Source organism: Acinonyx jubatus, chromosome E1, assembly GCF_027475565.1.
Source record: "Acinonyx jubatus isolate Ajub_Pintada_27869175 chromosome E1, VMU_Ajub_asm_v1.0, whole genome shotgun sequence".
In the NCBI taxonomy this organism is placed as follows: Eukaryota; Metazoa; Chordata; class Mammalia; order Carnivora; family Felidae; genus Acinonyx; species Acinonyx jubatus.
Window position 1 is genome coordinate 47,665,935 of NC_069397.1, and position 17,950 is coordinate 47,683,884.

At 39.3% G+C, this 17,950-nt stretch overlaps 1 protein-coding gene across 13 annotated transcripts in view; it reads left to right on the forward strand.

The window, feature by feature from the left end:
* CEP112 (centrosomal protein 112) overlaps positions 1 to 17,950 on the forward strand; it is a 468,883-nt gene that overhangs the window by 175,328 nt on the left and 275,605 nt on the right. For 12 of the 13 annotated variants that reach the window (XR_003416799.2, XR_008294088.1, XM_027048061.2 and 9 more), the window contains one exon: positions 11,666 to 11,773. The exons of the other annotated variant lie outside the window; for it this stretch is intronic. Coding sequence is in view for 10 of the 12 variants with exons in the window: in XM_027048061.2 (XP_026903862.2) it covers positions 11,666 to 11,773 (108 nt within the window). In the remaining 2 variants the exon portion in view is untranslated. The remainder of the gene's footprint in view (positions 1 to 11,665; positions 11,774 to 17,950) is intronic. 13 annotated transcript variants of the gene reach the window in all.

The following is a 17,950-nucleotide window of genomic DNA, read 5'->3' on the forward strand; positions in this document are numbered from 1 at the left end:
TTGAAGAAAACAAAGAAGTAGAAAGCAAAAAAAAAAAAGGGGGGGGGAGGAAATTCATGATGCCGAAAGTTGGTTTTTTGAAAAGATCAACGAAACTGACAAATCTTTAGCATGGCTAATGGGAAAAAAAGTGAGAAGAAGCAAATTAGCAAGGTTGGGAATAAAAGAGGAGAGGACACCATTACTGATCCTATAGAAAATGAAAGAACTACAAGGTGATATTTTATAAACTTAGGCCAACAAATTACAAGACTCAGGTGAAATGGACCAATTCATAGAAAGACCCAAAGACCCAAATTACTAAAACTGTCTCAAGAAGAGATAGAAAATCTGAATTGTGCAATAATAAAGATATTTAATTTACAATTAAAATCTTTTCACAAAGAAAAGCCCAGGACCACCAGGTGGCTTCACTGGTGATTTCCATCAAATATTAAGGAAAATATAATTTTGAGTTCTTTGAACACTTTCAGAAAATTGAGGAGGAAGGAACACTTTCCAATTCATTCTATAAAGCCAGGATTACTCTAATGTCAAAGCCAAAGACACTGTAAGGAAACTACAAAATAAATCTGCCATGAATACAGACACAAAAATCTTTAATGATATTTTAGTAAATGGAATCTAGAAACATATAAAAATGATTATACATCACAACCAAGTGGGATTTATTCCAGGAATCCCAGGTGGTGTTAGCATTTGAAAATTAATTGGTGTCATGCCACATATTAATAAAGGAGAAAACAACATGATCATCTCAGTAGAGGCAGAAAAAGCATTTGAAAAAGTTTGTTCAATATCATTCATGATTTTAAAAAAATACTTGGCAAATTAAGACCAGAAGCAAACGTACTTAACCTAATAAAGGTCATTTATGAAAACTCTATGACTTGTATACTTCGTGTTGGAAGGCTTAATGCTTTTCCTCCTAAGAACAAGGAAACCATGCCTGCTTTTGCCACTTCCATTCGACACTGTATTGGAGATTCTAGCCAGCACACAAAGGGGAAAGAAAAAGGAAAGGGAAGGGGAGGGGAGGTAAGGAAACGGAAGGAAAAAGAGAGAAAGAAAGAAAGAAAAGAAAGAAAAGGGAAAGAAAGAATAAAAATTGGAAAGGAAGTATGATGACGCAATCATTCCGTATGGTCAAAATCCATTAAAAAAAGACAAGAACTAATAAATGATTTAAATAAATTTTCAGGATACGAGGTCAATATACAAAATTTAGCCATACTTCTATACACTAGCAATGAAACATCTGCAAATGAAATTAAGACAACAATTTAATCCAGAGTCATGAGAATGTTTTCAAATTGATATATATATTTTTTAAGATGAAAAAGAAGTCTCAGAGTTTTGTGGCCGAACTGAAAGCCCTGGAGACAAAGTCATCTCAGGAACCAATAAATTAAGAACCCTACCAAGCAACGGGGGCGCCTGGTTAGCTCATTTGGTTAAGTGTCCAACTCTTGATTTCGGCTCAGGTTATGATCTCATGGCTCGTGAGATAGAGGGATCGAAGCCCTGTGTCAGGCTCTGTGCTGACAGCATGGAGCCTGCTTGGGATTCTCTCTCTCCTGCTCTCTCTTCCCCTCCCCTACGCATGCTCTCTCTCTCTCTCTCTCAAAATAAATAAATGATAAAAAACAAACAAAAAACCCAAAACAACCATTAAAAAAAAAAAAAAAGAACCCTATCTAGCCACAATGTAAGACTGCCATAAAATAAGGAAAGCCAGGGATGGACAATAGTATTCATGGAACTGATTCTGGAACCACCCTTAATTGTTCCTCCCTCATATGTCTGACTGTTCTGTTATGTGCCTGGTTCATGGTCTGTCTGCTGTTTTACTTCACCAGTCCTGCCAGGCGCATTTGACTCTCCCACTTCTGGATGTTGAGTTAATGCGTTTCTGTCTTCTAGGTATCACATCCATCTCTGTGGACTGGTTAAATGATCCCATGAAGGACCCTACTGGGGTCATGCCCCTGAGATTCTTTTCCTCCTCCACATATCCTAGTCCCGTGTCCTGTCTTTGTGAGTAGTCCTCACCAGGTCTGATTTGCCCAGTGGTGCTCAGTTTAGGCTCCTTGAAAAATAACAGTGATGGCAACCGATGAACAGGAAATTCTTTTGATTGTCTTCTGTGGAAGAAATATTCTTCAGTGGTTTCCATCATATATAGCTTTGCCAGGTGCAGTTGAGTTTCTGAACTAGAGGAAGCACCTTTGGTGTGAGTATAATAATAACAATAACATTTGTGACAGAATCTGAAGAGCTAGGCTCGTTCACAAAGCAAATAATTCTTACATGGCAAATTTCAACAAATGCCAAGTAAAGGGGCACCAGAGTGGCCCTGTTGGTTAAGTGTCTAACTCTTGATCTCAGCTCAGGTCATGATCTCACAGTTTGTGAGATCGAGCCCTGCTTTGGGTCTGTGTTACCAGCTGAGAGACTGCTTGGGATTCTCTCTCTCCCTCTCTGTGCCCTTCCCCTGCCTGAGTTTTCTCTCTCTCTCTCTCTCTCTCTCTCTCTGTCTCTCTTTCTCTCAAACTAAGTAAATAAATAAACATTAAAAAACCCAAATGCTAAATAAAATATATATGACAAAACATGGTAAATTAGAAGTCTTCTTTTCCATATTTTCAGTTGATTAAAAAGTGTGCATCTGATCTAGCTCAAATTCTAAAAAAATCATTCAGCAGATTCATTATTTGGAGAATCGTCATGTTTTCACAATTGTTCCATAGTCTATATTTTCACTAGTCTTTCTTTTCTGTTATTGTTTTGAACTGCTCTTACTAAAATCTTTTGTGTAAAAGCCAGCAGAGCTCAGGGCATCTTTTTCCATTTGGAAACTGCTGCAGATAGCAGACAATGGGAATTTGAATTAAAAAAAAGAAAAGCTTTGAGTTTGTTTTTGAAAGTGAATTGCTATTTCAAAAATGAGGCCCATGAGAGAAAATGGAACAGGAGAAAGTTTTTTAAAAAATTGCTTCACACTGTTTCTTTCACTTTGAAGAACTTTTGATCTCATTTAAGATTGCTTCAATAACCTAATTTTTACTCCATCGTGAAACCCATTAAAGTGTTAGCTGTCAGCAATTAGTTGTATAAAATATACACATTTTAATGGTGACAACATACTCCTGTTCTAGAATTTTCTGTATATATGTGTACATAATCATATCTTTAAAAGAAATGGTGTTCTATATTTACCCATTCTCTGTGAAACAAATAAATGACTGAAAAGACAGCTAAGTTTTTAGAAGTACTGGCAGTCATTCTAAAGTGACATTTTTTCGTCTGGTAAAATGATTGCATGGATGTTGGCTAACCCGTTCCTCTTGGGGCTTCTGCTAGCCACTTGACTTCTAGATAATTTCTCTCTCCTTGAAAATATGTCCCCATTAAAGGGTATTTGCTGCTAAATATCTGGCTTTAAATTCTATTCCTTTTTTCTTTATAGTCATCAGCTACATGATGTTAGCTTTGGACTTCGGAGAACCCACTGGCTTGCCATGAAAGCACAATTCTGAAACATTGCTGTTGACTAGTGAGGTTGCCTCTGGCTCCTCGTACAATTGAAACTGGTTAGCAGTTTCTTATATTCTTAGAGGTTGCAAATTCATTTCATCGTCCTATTATTGCTGTTGAATGGCTGAAAAAAATTCTCAAGTTACAAAGAAGAAAGAATGCCATCTGGATATATTTGTGTCCTTAAGTGTCAATGGATAACAAACAGACAAAGAAAGAAAGAATCATACAAACCATTTACTGTGACTTACACCTTTGTCCTCTTGTCCGTTAAGGGTCATGCCGATTCATGTAATTTTAAATAAGTTTTTTTAGACCAGTTTTAAGATAGTAAAAGATCCAACATAAATAGAAGCATTTTCCCTCAGTTACTTTTTGATGATAATGGAGAAGTCTCTCCACCCTTTTACCATTTGGAATTTTGTGTCTGAATGAGATTAAGCAGCAGAAGTAAAATTCTAGAATTATATTTAAATGTTTCCATAGAGCCTACTGTGGTAATTAATTCCAAATGGCAACATGCAGAGAATATGTATAAGTCTTTGGCTTTGAAAAGCGAAACTAAACAACAGCAAAACAAATAAAAGAAATTTTACCTTTTATCTTTAAATGCTTACTGTAAGAGGAGTAAGTGAAGCTTTTTCCTTGTAATATTTATCAATGACTAATCTCTTTCGCAGAAGGAAGATAAGCCAAAAAAATCTACTGCGGACATTGGACCAGAAAATATGTCATTGTTTTTTCTGTATTTGACTGATTCGAAGGGTTATTAATTGTGAAATAGTAACATTATTATTTTTAATGCTTCAATTATTTTATTGACTTCCTGGCCAAGGATTCAATAGACTTGACTTCTTTCATTCATTTATAAAAAAATGCATGAATACTTGCTCTACACCAGCCATTGTTACTGATTCTGGGAGTTCAGAGATTATTAAGACATGTGTGTGGCTTGTGTGATAGACCGATGCATAGAAGCGTGTGTTTAATAAGTGGTATAGCTGGTGGGATAAATAGGTCAGTAAGAGAACACGGAGGAGAAACAGCTGAGCTCCCCAGTGAGTTATGCAATTACCTGCAATTATGGAATCTTTGTGAAACTACAAATTTCTCAAATATTTACTTGTTTAGACGTTACTGGTAATGGGTTTAGTAAAGTCTCTAAGTATAAGGTCAGATAGACAATTAAGTTTTAGTTCCATGTATCAGCATACAACAAATAGAAAATAAACTTTGAAAAAGATGTCATTGTACGAAAAAGCTTCACGGACCTAAAAATAAATCTAACAAAAAATGGCAAGGCCTCTGTTTAAAAACTGGAAAATATTGGGGCACCTGTTGGCTCAGTCGATTGAGGGCCTTAGTCTCGATTACGGCTCGGGTCACGATCCCAGGGTTGTGGGATTGAGCCCTGCGTCGGGCTCCACACTGAGCGTGGAACCTGCTTAAGATTCTCTCTCTTTCTCCCTCTACTCCTTTCCCCACTCGCACACACTCTCTCTCTCTCAAGTTAAAAATATATATAAAAGCTGGCAAACATGATCAAAAGAAATCAAGAATACCGAAAGAGATTGGGGGATTCAAAGACTCGATGTTGTAAACATGTCAATTCTCCCCACATTAATCTATAAAAGCAACACAGTTCTCTAAAAATCAAAATGTTAGTAGTAGTTGTTTTTTGTTTCTTTTCGGTGAGGTGAAAGGAAGTGAGAGAAACGGACAGCTGATTTGAAAATGCAAAGGGCTAATACTTGCTCTGGCATTCTGGAAGAAAAGCACAACTGGAGAACTTCCATGGCCAGATATTGAAGCTAATATTCAGCTACAGAATTAACACAGCATGATTTGGGCACAAGGATGATCAGTGTTACAGAAGAAAGAGAGCCCGAAGTAGACTCACACATCCGTGATCAATCTGATTCATGTCAAAGGAAGGATTGCAGTTGCAGCAGGGAAAGAATGATCATTTCAATAAATGCCACAGTGTCAATTGGATAGCCACGTGGAGGGAAAAAAAAAAAAAGAATCTCGTCTCTTACTTTACCCCATTCACAAAATCAATTCCAGGATTATAGATGTACAAGTGATAGGTAAAACAATAAAAGTTTCAGAAGAAAATGTAGAAAATTTTGATAGTTGGAACCAGGTAAAGATTTTCTAAATAGGAAACGAAAAGGCATTAAAAACAAAACCCCAAATATTGTCAAATTTAACCTCACTAAAATAAAACAAAAACAAAAACAAAAAAAAACTTTTGTTTATTAAAAGAGACCAGTAGAAAATGCAAAGGCAACCTCAGCGTGGGAGAAGACATTTGTAATTCAGATATTGAACCAAAAATTCATATCCAGAACAGATTCAGAATTCTCATCAACCATTAAGGACAGATACCACAAATCTTATGTTTTATATCAATTTATGGTTATTGCTCACAAAAGAACTATAGATATAATCAATTAATGTGTTGATTGGTTTTCCCTGTTAAGTATATTAGTTCCCACTGAGTGTTTAGCCAAGCACAGATATAACGATCTGTCTTTCCTCCCATTTATATCTATCTGCCTGCCTGTCTTGATCAATCGATCGATCGATCGATCAATCGATCTGAACATACTTGAAGAACAGTTTTTCATAGTTTATCTGCATATGTATTAAATACCAAAATGTATTTTGAACTGTATATTTCTATACAAATGTATGCTTATTGAGTTGAATTACTCAATATAATAACACAAGAAAACTAGAGAAAGAGCGATAACTTACGACCCTGTTTGACAGTGACTGCCAAACGTCCATTCCTGCTTTCTTACTCATGGAGCCCTGATTTGATTTAAGGTGGCATTAGGCACAGTTTTCAAACTGCGGTCTCTCACCTTGCAGATGGAGCTTACCTTTTAATGCAGCTCCAGTGAATGAGACGCAAACAGCATAGTTAATTTGCTATTGACAAGAACTTGCAGGAACGCTCCTGAACAGGGCATTCAGCTCTGCTAACACGGACCCTTTGCCCTTCCCTTCCCAGATGTTCAGAGCTGCAGAAGCCATTTTGCAACTATTAGGGGCAGGTTGAATTGCAGAGTCCTTAACCCTGACATCTTTGAACTGCCAATGTAGCAGCCTCTTTCTGAACTTGTGGCACAGGAAAACATAAAGGGCCTATGTTGTTTAAGCTATGCATGGTTACTTGGGTTTTCTCTTACATGTAGCTGAAGTAATGAATGCCTGAGGCACCATACAAGGAAAACACAACCCCCACTCCTTTTTAAACCTCTCCTTCCTTCTTTAAACACTAAACGTTCACAGAAATGCACCCAGACCCTTTTTGCTCCTAATTTGACCACCAAGTTTTACTGTTAGGTTTTTTGAAGCCAGAGTTACACAATAAAGGAGTGTTGTTGTTGTTGTTATTTTTCTGACGCTTGAACGGAATGGGGAATGATGTATGAGGAAGCAGAATCTTTTGTATCTATGGCAACTGAGAACACTGTGTTTTTATACAAGCTAAGTATTTTACAAGACTTTTTTTATTTTTTTGTTAAATTGTTGAAGGAAAATGGAGTGGGGCCTTGCATTTTCGGTCAGTATAATCTAAAATGACATGCGTTTCGTTTTCTTGTATTAGTTATTATTTACTTTGAATGTGTCTTACCATTTAGGTATAAAAGGTCTTTTTATGTGCTTTAAATTGTTTTCTGTTTTGATTTTAGAAGATACTTCTGTTTTTTTTCTTGAAGATATTCTGGGTTTTTTTAAGAAACTTTGAGTACATAAAGCTTAGTTTTTATTTCAAATTCTGAATATTCAAAATTTTAAAATACTTATTATTTACCTTAATATTCAATCTGTACCCAAGTAAAATAGGAACCTAAGATCAACTTCATATGAAGATCTGTCTTAAAATTACTAAATAAAACAGGTCTTCCCTCCTTGGTTTACCTTCTCTTTTTTCTTTCCCCTTTGCTTTTGCCAATCATTTTATTCATCTTTAAGGATTAAAAAAATTGTTTTTAATGTTTTATTTATTTTTGAGAGAGAGACAGAGCGTGAGCAAGAGAGGGTCAGAGAGAGGGAGACCCAGAATCCGAAGCAGGCTCCAGGCTCCGAGCTGTCAGTACAGAGCCTGAGGCGGGGCTCAAACTCATGAACCGTGAGATCACGACCTGAGCCGAAGTCGGACGCTCAACCGACTGAGCCACCCAGGCGCATCCCTAAGGATTTAATGCATATTTATTCTGCGCACCATGCTGATAAATTAATAATTAAGATAGAAGAGAATTATAAATCATATTTCCTTCTATTTGCTGGCTCATGATCTAGATGAATAAACAAAGTTCGCACATTTGAAACACTTCCACATTACAGAGACAAACAGAGTGTCCTATGAAAATAGATCCTTGAGCATTGAGAGAAGGAAGGCATTAATGTCGGTTGGTGGGATTAAAGAACACCTCAGGGGCGCCTGGATGGCTCACTTGGTTAAGTGTCCCACTTCGGCTCAGGTCATGATTTCACGGTTCGTGAGTTTGAGCCCCGCGTCGGGCTCTGTGCTGACCGCTTGGAGCCTGGAGCCTGCTTGGATTCTGTCTCCCTCTCTCTCTGCTCCTTCCCTGCTTGTGCTCTGTCTCTCTCTTCGTCAAAAATAAGTAAACATTAAAAAAAAAAAAAAAAAGAACACCTCAAAGAGGAGAGAAGACTTGAGTCAGCCTTCAAGATGATCCCTTTGGATGAGGAAACAAATGAAGGGACTTTCCAGATAGTGCAACGAGCAAAAGTCTAAAGAATCAAGAACAGACTTGGCTTGTTTGGGAAATGCCAATGATACCAGAGTTTGGAAAGGCCAATGATACTAGAGTATAGGGAGTACCTGACTGCTCGGGACAAATTAAAGAACTTTCTGTGTGAGGTCTACTGTGAAAAGCATTGAAGGAGGAGAGCCTTGACACCCACATCTTGAGTTAGAGACGAAAGAAAGCTCTTAGTACGGAAGGCTTGAATGTGTCTCCTTCAGTAATTCCTTAATGAATTTATTGTTGGCCACAATACTGACTACCAGTAGATCAATAGCCTTAGAACACCGATCGTTGAACTTGGAAGCAGATGACTTAGTGTTATTAGGGTTGCACAGAGAAATCCTTAGGCTAAATCTCGTGCCCTTATGTAGATACTCCAGACTTCACTGTGAGAAACAGAAACTGCACTGTACTGTTGGGTAGCAGTCATGAGCGGCCATATGCATTTTGTTCTCGTCCAGTGAAACTGGCTGCTCTTCAGCGAACATTTTTGCTCCTAGAGAATTAAGGTTTAATAATCATGTCTGAATAAATGCACTTGAACTGGGAAGGAAGCATTCTTAGGGTCCATTTTCCCCAGTATTCATGTTTTGTCTAATCCTAGCAATTACCAAAAGGTAACCTGAAAGAGAGCATGGTGTACAAGCTGAAAAAAAAGAAATATCTCAACCTACCAGTGAAGCAGAATAATAAGTAATAATAAGCAGAATAATAAGTGAGAATAATAAGTAAGAGTAGCCAGTGATAGGATGATTGTCACACTAACTGACGATTGTCTCAGAAAAAAAATATCTTCTGAGGAAAAACTAAGCCAGGGAAAGAAAGACAAATGAGGGGCACCTGGGTGGCTCAGTCAGTTAAGCTTCCGACCTTGGCTCAGGTTGTGATCTCACAGTTGGTGACTTCGAGCCCCGCATGGGGCTCTGTGCTGACAGCTCAGAGCCTGGAGCCTGCTTCGGATTCTATGTCTCCCTCTCTTTCTGCCCCTCCCCAACTTGTGTGTGCACTGTTTCTCTCTCTCTCTTTCTCTCTCTCTCTCTCTCAGAAATAAACATTAAAAAAAGACATGAAAAACTGCACTATGAATATAAGTTGCCATTTTCATGTTATTGACGTGGAGAGATTTTTCATTACCAAACGTAAGAATTTTTCTTTCTTGCCACCTATGAGCGACCATCTGGCAAGAGCAAGGATGATAATGCATCATCTCTAATTTTGTATGTGCTAGAAAGCATCAGATCCAACATGATTTTGTATTTGTTACAGAGAATCTGGCACTATTAAATGTTGAAAATTGTTTATTCAGCAAATCTCAAACCTAGTTGCATATACTTGGTCTGTCTTGGGTTTTTTTTGTTTGTTTGGTGGTGGTTTTTTTTTTTTCATTTGATTGGTATTTACGGAGTCCCTAGATGTGCCAGGCAGTGTGCCAAATTGTTGGGATACATGAGTGAATGCGGGGTTGCATTACGGTGGGCAAGGCAGATCTTAAAATGAGCCCTAGATGAAGAAGTCAATTGCGTAGGGTACTCGAAAGTTATATGTTCTATGGTAAAAAGGAACAGTAAAACAAGGAAAGGGAGACTGGGAGGGCGGGGGGCAAGGCTGCAATTTAAAATAGGGTGGTCAGGGAGACTTCAGTACCAAGATAACATTTAAGCAGAAACTTAAGACTTTGAGGAAGAAGTCATGTGACTATCTGAGGAGAAGCTTCCAGACACCAAGGCGAGAGCATCTCTGGCATGTCGTCCCCCCAGCAAGGAGGCAGGTGGGCTGCAGTGGTGGGGGGGTGGGGGTGGTATAGAGTGGTAGAGGTGAATTGAGAGGGGTACCTGGGATTGGATCACATGAGGCCTCATGGAATGTGGTGTTGTGTTTGGCTTTTAATTTTTTTTTTTATAATAACAGCTTTATTAAGATGCAATTCACATACCAGCAATTAATCATTGTAAGTGTCCAATTTAATGGTTTTTATTATATTCAACCTTCCATAACCATCCCCACAATCAATTTTAAATTTCCATTGCCCCCCAAAGAAATCTGATACCCTTTAGCAGTCAGCAACCCACACTCCAACCCCTCTCATTCCAGGCAACCAGTAATCTACTTTCTATGGATTTGCCTTCTAGATATTCAGTAGAAACAGGATCATACAAAACATAGTCTTTCGTGACTGCCTCCTTTCACTTAGCGTAGCATTTTCAAGGTTGATCCGTGTTAACGTGTGTTAGTATTTCATTCCTTTTCATGATTGAACGATACCCCTCTGGATGGATATACAACACTTTGTTTATCCATTCATCAATTGAGGAACATCTGGGTTAGCTCCTCTTTTGGGCTATTAGGAGTAATGCTGATATGAATATTTATCTGCAAGTTTTTGTGTGGGTGCGTGTTTTCATTTCTCACCCAGAAGTGGACTTCCTGGAACATGTGATAACTATGTTTAACCTTTTGAGGAACTACCAAACTATCTTCCACTGGCCTTCCTACCCGCAGGGTTTCTCCACATCTTCACCAGCACTTGCTATTAGCTGTCTTTCGATGCGGACCATCCTAGTGGGCGTCAAGTGGTACGTCATTAGTGTTTTAATTTGAAATCGCCTAATTACAGTGATGTTGAATGTCTTCTCATGTGCTTGTTGGCCCATTGTGTATCTTCTTTGGAGAAATGTCTTTTCACTTCCTTTGCCCATTAAAAAAATTTTTTTTTAACGTTTTTTTTTTTTTTATTTTTGAGAGCGAAAGAGACAGAGTGTGAGCAGGGGAGGGAGACACAGAATCCAAAGCAGGCTCCGGGCTCTGAGCTGTCAGCACAGAGCCCGATGCGGGGCTTGAACTCACAAACCGCGAGATCATGACTTGAGCTGAAGTGAGAAGCATAACCGACTGAGCCACCCAGACACCCCTGCCCATTTTAAAATTGAGTAAAATTGTCCACTTCTTACTGAGCCATGAGCAATCTTTATGTATTCTTGATACAAATCCCTTATCAGATATATGGTTTGCAGATATTTTCTCCCATTCAGCACACATCTAGGCCTTAAAAAATCTTGGTGAGTAAGTAATTGAATGTTCAAAATTATATTCGCATTACAGTGTTACTATAGAATTAGAATTTAGTTAATTATATGTCAATGCTAATTTCCCTGACTTAAACTATTAAATATGAGTAATAAATGGATAGAGCTTTTATAACCTTACCATCTTTAAATTCAGTATTATGATTGGTAGGGGGTGTTTAAAATCTGCCATTTTAATGAATGGGCAAATTATAAAAACATGGAATGTGATTAGTTTTTTGTTTAAAAAATATATTTGATTTTTAAATCTTACAGATGGAAAAAGTAGAAGCAGATCTAACCAGATCCAAGTCTCTTCGTGAGAAACAGTCAAAGGAGTTTTTTTGGCAGCTGGAGGACGTCAAACAACGATATGAACAGCAGGTTGGTCTTTCATTTTGACGATGCCTTTGAATTTTTAAATGCATGTGCAAACTCTCTTTTAAAAATCTCATTATATCACGGACACCTGGCTGGCTCAGTCGGTGGAGCGTGTAACTCTTGGATCTCGGGGTCGTGAGTATGAGCCCCACATTGGGAATAGAGATTACTTAAAAATAAAAATTTTTTTGAAGTTTATTTATTTATTTTGAGAGAGAGAGAGAGAGGGAGGGAGGCAAGGGCAGAGAGGGAAGGAGAGAGAGGATTCCAAGCAGGCTCCATACTGTCAGTGCAGAGGCCAATCAAAGCAGGGCTGAAACTCACAAACCGTGAAATCATGACCTGAGCCGAAATCCAGAGTTGGACACCTAACCGACTTAGCCACCCAGGCGCCCCAAAAATAAAATCCTAAAAAAATATCATTATATCATAAAATCCCTGCCCAGTGAAAATTTTACTAAGAATGTTGTTACCAGTGTATGGGAGTCATTTAAAATAAGATCTGTTTCGGTAAAATCCAGATACAGAGTTTTAGCTCTTCGCTGAAGTCTGTTCTGACAGTTTATCCATCTGCATGTTGAATTGAAACATTTATTGTGATTCCTGAGTCCTTCTGTTCCTGGCAGAGCCTAAGTGTGACCCACTCACTTATTTGAGAAGTGGTTTTGGGTGCCCACCATGTCCCGACCCTGGACAGAGCTGTCAGCAGGACCGACAGTGTTCCTTTGCTCACGGAGCATACACACTCCACTTGGTGCACAGCCAACCCATTAATAAAAAACCAAACAAAACCAAACAGATGAGATAATCTTGAAGAGTGATTTATGAAGTCACGAGGAGGTGTGTACAGAGGCCTCGTCGGGGAGAGTCGGAAAGGGGATTACCGGCACTGACAGGTGGTCAGGGAAGCCCTCTGAGCAGGGAACTTTGTGCTCAGAATCTTTAAAACTAGGACTGAGCCAGCCGTGAAGTCTCTGGAAGAAGAGTATTCTGGACTGAGGGAGCGATGCGTGCAAGGATCTGATGAGCGCAAGCTGGGAGCGTTCAAGGAACAAAAGATGACAGTAAAGTGGGGGAGCCCCTGGGTGGCTCAGTTGGTTAAGCGTCCGACTGGCTCAGGTCGTGATCTCATGGTTCATGAGGTCGAGCCCGTTTCAGGCTCTGAGCTCACGGTGTAGAGCCTGCTTCGGATCCTCTGTCCCCCTCTCTCTCTGCCCCTCCCCTGCTCTCTCTCTCTCTCTCTCTCTCTCTCAAAAATAAATAAACATAAAAAAAATGACAGTAGAGGCTGGTTCAGCATGTATGTAGAGAGGAAGCTTCTAGCTGTAGGAGATGGGTGAGAATTTGGCTAGGACCAGGACATCCCGGGTAGTGTCTTTTCTAAGAATGTAGTCCAGCTAATTCTTGGAATATTTAAGATGGCTATTAATTTTTACTAATTTGTCTAATTTATTTCCCTAATTTCCTTAATATCTGGAAAAAAATGTTAATTAGCTTAATCACTAAGAAAAATTAAAGATAGTATTTGAACCTTTTTATTCTGAAAACCTCAATAATTTTTTTCATTATTGTATTTTCAATTCCTTATTAAGTGGGTACTGCGTCAAAAACTAATTAATCCCTTGTGATTACTGGATTTAAATCCCTCTCCGAAGTGATAGCAATTAGGGACTCAGTTGAGCTCCATGAAAAGAAAGTCTGGTCTGACATGTGACCTGACTGTTGGTACGTTGTTGTTGCTGTTTTCATCTTAAAATGTTGGTAAAAATACCTGAGTTACTTTCACAGGGATGGTGTAAAGGCAAAAGAGTTCCAAAGACAGAAGTTTGCAAATCGGTCCTTCTTTGTTATTGCCATCATCTGTATTGTCCTGCTCCATTCTGCTTCAACACTTCCCTAAAACGTTACATGAACATGACCTTTTGGGCCCATGCCCATTTCTTCCTTCCCTGACATTATGGCATTAATCACCTCATCATTCCTTACACTGAAATCAGCTCTTGTAAAATATCGTCTAGAGCTGTTCTTAATCCAGAATGGAGTACCAGGGAGCAGAAACTGTCTCTTACTTTTCTTCCAGCCTCAGTTACATTATGTTTCTGTGATTGAGCCGATAATAGAAATACATTATCGAATTCATTATTGTTTAATTGACTTGGGTGGGAAGTGGGGATAAGAAAGAAGCTGAGGTCATAGCCAAATATAGATAAGAATATTAAGAATGGGCAAGAAGTGTTGCATATTGTCATGTTCTAGTTACAAGTATAATGGAGGTGATTCTTGGATTGAAAGCGATATTAAGAAGCAAAAACAATAACAAGAAAAATGTTACTTCCTCTAAGTACTGGTGGAGGAACAGGGGAGAGAGACACAGATATGACTCAGAAACTGTTGTGTTTCAGGATGAGTGTAAGGGGTAGGAGCATTTTCTTTGAGAGTTTAAAAGATTGTATTTTCATTTTGATGATAATTGTGTAGGTGACGAATTTATAGCCAGAGATAGCCATGTGACTTCAGTGCCTGATTTGCATTATGTTGTGATTGTTTTCGCAGAGCTCTGGCTTTTTAAAGTTGGACACATAAGGATAACCACCACGGAAAATTAACATTTGACTAAATAAAACTTATTTTAAGTTAAAAAAAGGAATAATACTTGCAACAAATGTGATAGGCAAAGAATGACTCTCTTATGAAATTAATAAATTTATAACAAATAAAAATAATTAGCATTTAAATTAAGTAATTAGCACAAATCATAAGAAAATCATTAATGTCCCGATAAATGACCTGGCAAAGGACCGAAGGAGATAAGAAATGAATAAACGACAGTGTAGAAACATCTACAGCCTTGGCGTTAATAAAAATGCAAATTAGAATTAACAATGATGTGCCATCTAAAGTTGGCAAAAGTTTAGTGAAATTTGTACTTTCATATATTGCTGATGGCATTTAAATTAATACAGCCTTTTTGGAGAGGATTTTGGCACTATCTACCAAGAGTCATAAAAAGTGTTTACACCCGCTGGCCCAATTATTGTTAATCTCAGACAGAAATAGTCAAACAATAATGTCAATTATCATTTAGGTGATGGAATCACGGTTGGTTCTTTTTGTACATTCCTTACTTTCCACATCATGATGGCGTCGTTTTAAATGTGACAGTCATGTTTTTAGTTTACGAATAAACTTACATAAACTTCATTTGAAAGAATGTTAAGTTTCAAAGTCTTTTCTCAGAATGATAGTTTTAAAAATCTACCAAAGTTTATCCTTTGTATAGTCTTGCTTAAAAATGCTTAATTAGAGGAATTAATTAATTTTTTAAAGAATTGGTGCTATTAATAGAAACTACATGCTGTTGCATTAATTTTTCTGCATTTCACTTTCATGAAAAAGGGATAAATGATACAAGTGGTATGCAAATGCATAACAGGAAATTAAAAAAAAAAAAACACCTCGCACAAGGATCCCTCAGGTCTTGGTGATTTCACCCACTTTATTCTTCCTGTATCTGTAGGCCTGTTTATTAGACTTGAGAATGGAGATCCCAGGCAGTAACTCGCTAGGGAAAGACAAAGGCAGGAATCTGAGCTAGGAGATTTTAGGAGAATATTTACCAGTGTGATAATACACCAACTTTTTAAAACCTTTCCCAGCAGAAAATTCTGTTAACAGGAACAGTATTCCCCCAGACCTCTTCAAATTGTTAAGATTTTTGCTGGGAAAGTTTATCATAAGCAATGATAAGCATGTAGTTGTGGTCCCTGCAAGCTAGCGCAAGTTCGCTAAAAATGCAGCCGATTAAACTAAGCTCATTTCCTTCTTTGAACAGGGGGGCCAGGCTGGTAGGTTCCCTGCTTCCATAGAGCCCAGAGGAGTAGTTAACACGGAGGATAGGACAATCAGTTCTCTGAAGCTTTCAACAGCTGAAATTAAGATGATTAAATTTATTGGGATTGAATATAAAATCCTATGCTTAGATGATACAATCATCTGCAAAAAATACGAGGCAAGGGTCGGGGGTAATGTAAGGGAGGGGCATAAGCGGTGGGGACAGCAAGGAAGACAGAAAAAAATGCCTGGGATGGTGGGGATAATGGTCCTAGCACATTGTTTACGTATCGGGTCACATAAGAAGTCCGTTGTGGTCACCACGTTTTAAGTAGGACACCGACAGACAGACATGTTCAAATGAATGTCTCCAGAACATAGAAAGGCTTGGAACCATCTCAGAGGAGATTTGCCGAGAGAAGACAAGACTAAGGAGAATAGCAGATCTGTTTCTTTTTATTTATTTTTTTTAATGTTTATTATTTATTTTTGAGAGAGAGAGATGGACTGTGACAGAGTGCAAGCAGGGGAGGGGCAGAGGGAGAGGGAGACACGGAATCTGAAGCAGGCTCCAGGCTCTGGGCCCGATGTGGGGCTCTAACTCACGAACCATGAGATCATGACCTGAGCCGAAGTTGGACTGAGCCTCCCGGGCGCCCCCAGATCTATTTATTTTTGGAGTCAAGGTCTGTCATACAGGAAATCTGAGGACTGGTCTGTGTGGTAATATCCCAACAGCCAGCAGTTGGTAGCCCCTGCTCCGGGCCACGTGTCTCTCCTACGTGGTCCATGTGAATTGAGCCGTGTCCCCCCTCACAGGAGGGGGAGGCAGAGACCATTACTTGTCATTCCCATCTTCTAGCTGTAGAAACTGAAGCACATCCTCTTAAGTAACCTGAGGTCCCGCACACTTAACAGATGAGAGAATCAGAACCTGCACCAGAGCCACGCTCCGACCCCCCTTGCAGTTCCGGGGGGCAGACACTGAAGCCATGTGTAGGTAGTACTGTGAGGCATATTTTGAGTCATTTTGAAATAGTCCTTTCCTAAAGAAATTATTCAAATGGGCAATGGTGTATCTCGTGAGAGAGTAAGTTCCCCAGCCCGAGCCTGTGGAAGTGCCTGTCGGGCGTGTTGTGGACGGACCCTGTGCCCTTGGGGGGGGCTGTCCCACTGCTAAGGTCTCTTCCAAATCCAGTGTTCAGTGACTTTCTGTTCTTTTGCCTGATTAGACCGCAGCCCGTCTGTGCATCTCTTGACAGACGTAGATCTCTTGTAGGTGTAGATGAGTCGGCAACACCACCGGCTCGTTGACTTACATACCTGTCTGGCTGGACTTCCTTATTTCAGGGCTTCTGCCGACATTCAGGTCCGAGTGTGACGATTCTTCTATTACTTTGTCTGACTTTTCTACAACATGTGAGATCTTAAGTGATATGGCTAATAGCATTTCACACTGGAAGGAGATGTCAATGCTCATCTCCCAGGCCCTTCTTTCTCAAACTGGGGTAGTGAGTGAGCCACAGTCAGGGCGTATGTGAAGCTACCATACAAGCTTCCTGGAAGGTTTGAGTCACCTGATGATTTTGTGGGAAAGCAAAGCAGTTTTACTATTGAGGGCACCGTCATATGAAAACAAACATAGACTTTCCTGTTTTGTAAAATGCAAAGTTCTCATGAATTTATAAGATAAAATAGGGCATTTCAAAGAAACTTCCAGCTTGCAGAGGCTGCTTCAGGCTATGCCCTCAGATCCCCCTGGAGGGCGGAGGGGGGTTGCTATTCATTTTCACTGCTGCTGGGGGTACTTCAGTGGAAAAGCTGTAGAAGCACTTATCTAGTGTAATCCTCACTTTAAAAAAATTTTTTTTAATGTTTTATTTATTCTTGAGAGACAGAGAGAGACAGAGCATGAGCATGGGAGGGGCAGAGAGAGAAGGAGACACAGAATCTGAAGCAGACTCCAGGCTCTGAGCTGTCTGCACGGAGCCCGACGCAGGGCTCGAACTCACAAGCAATGAGATCGTGACCTGAGCCGAAGTCGGACGCTCAACCGGCTGAGCCACCAGGCGCCCCCGGTCCTCACTTTTTATCATGAGAATTGACATCCAGAGGAAATGAATGACTTGTGCTTGTGGGGCCTCAGTTTCCTTACTTGATTTTCATTTTTGAGTCCCTCTCATATAGAAAACATCATGCCAGTAGCTGCAATGAAGTGAAAAAAGCAAAGTGGTATTTTAAAATATTTCAGCCAGAGTGCAGGCATAAAGTGGGCAGCTGTGGAGAGAAAAACATCAAACACATGGGCTAAACACTCACACAAATATCCTGTAAAGCCCAAGCTTTCAT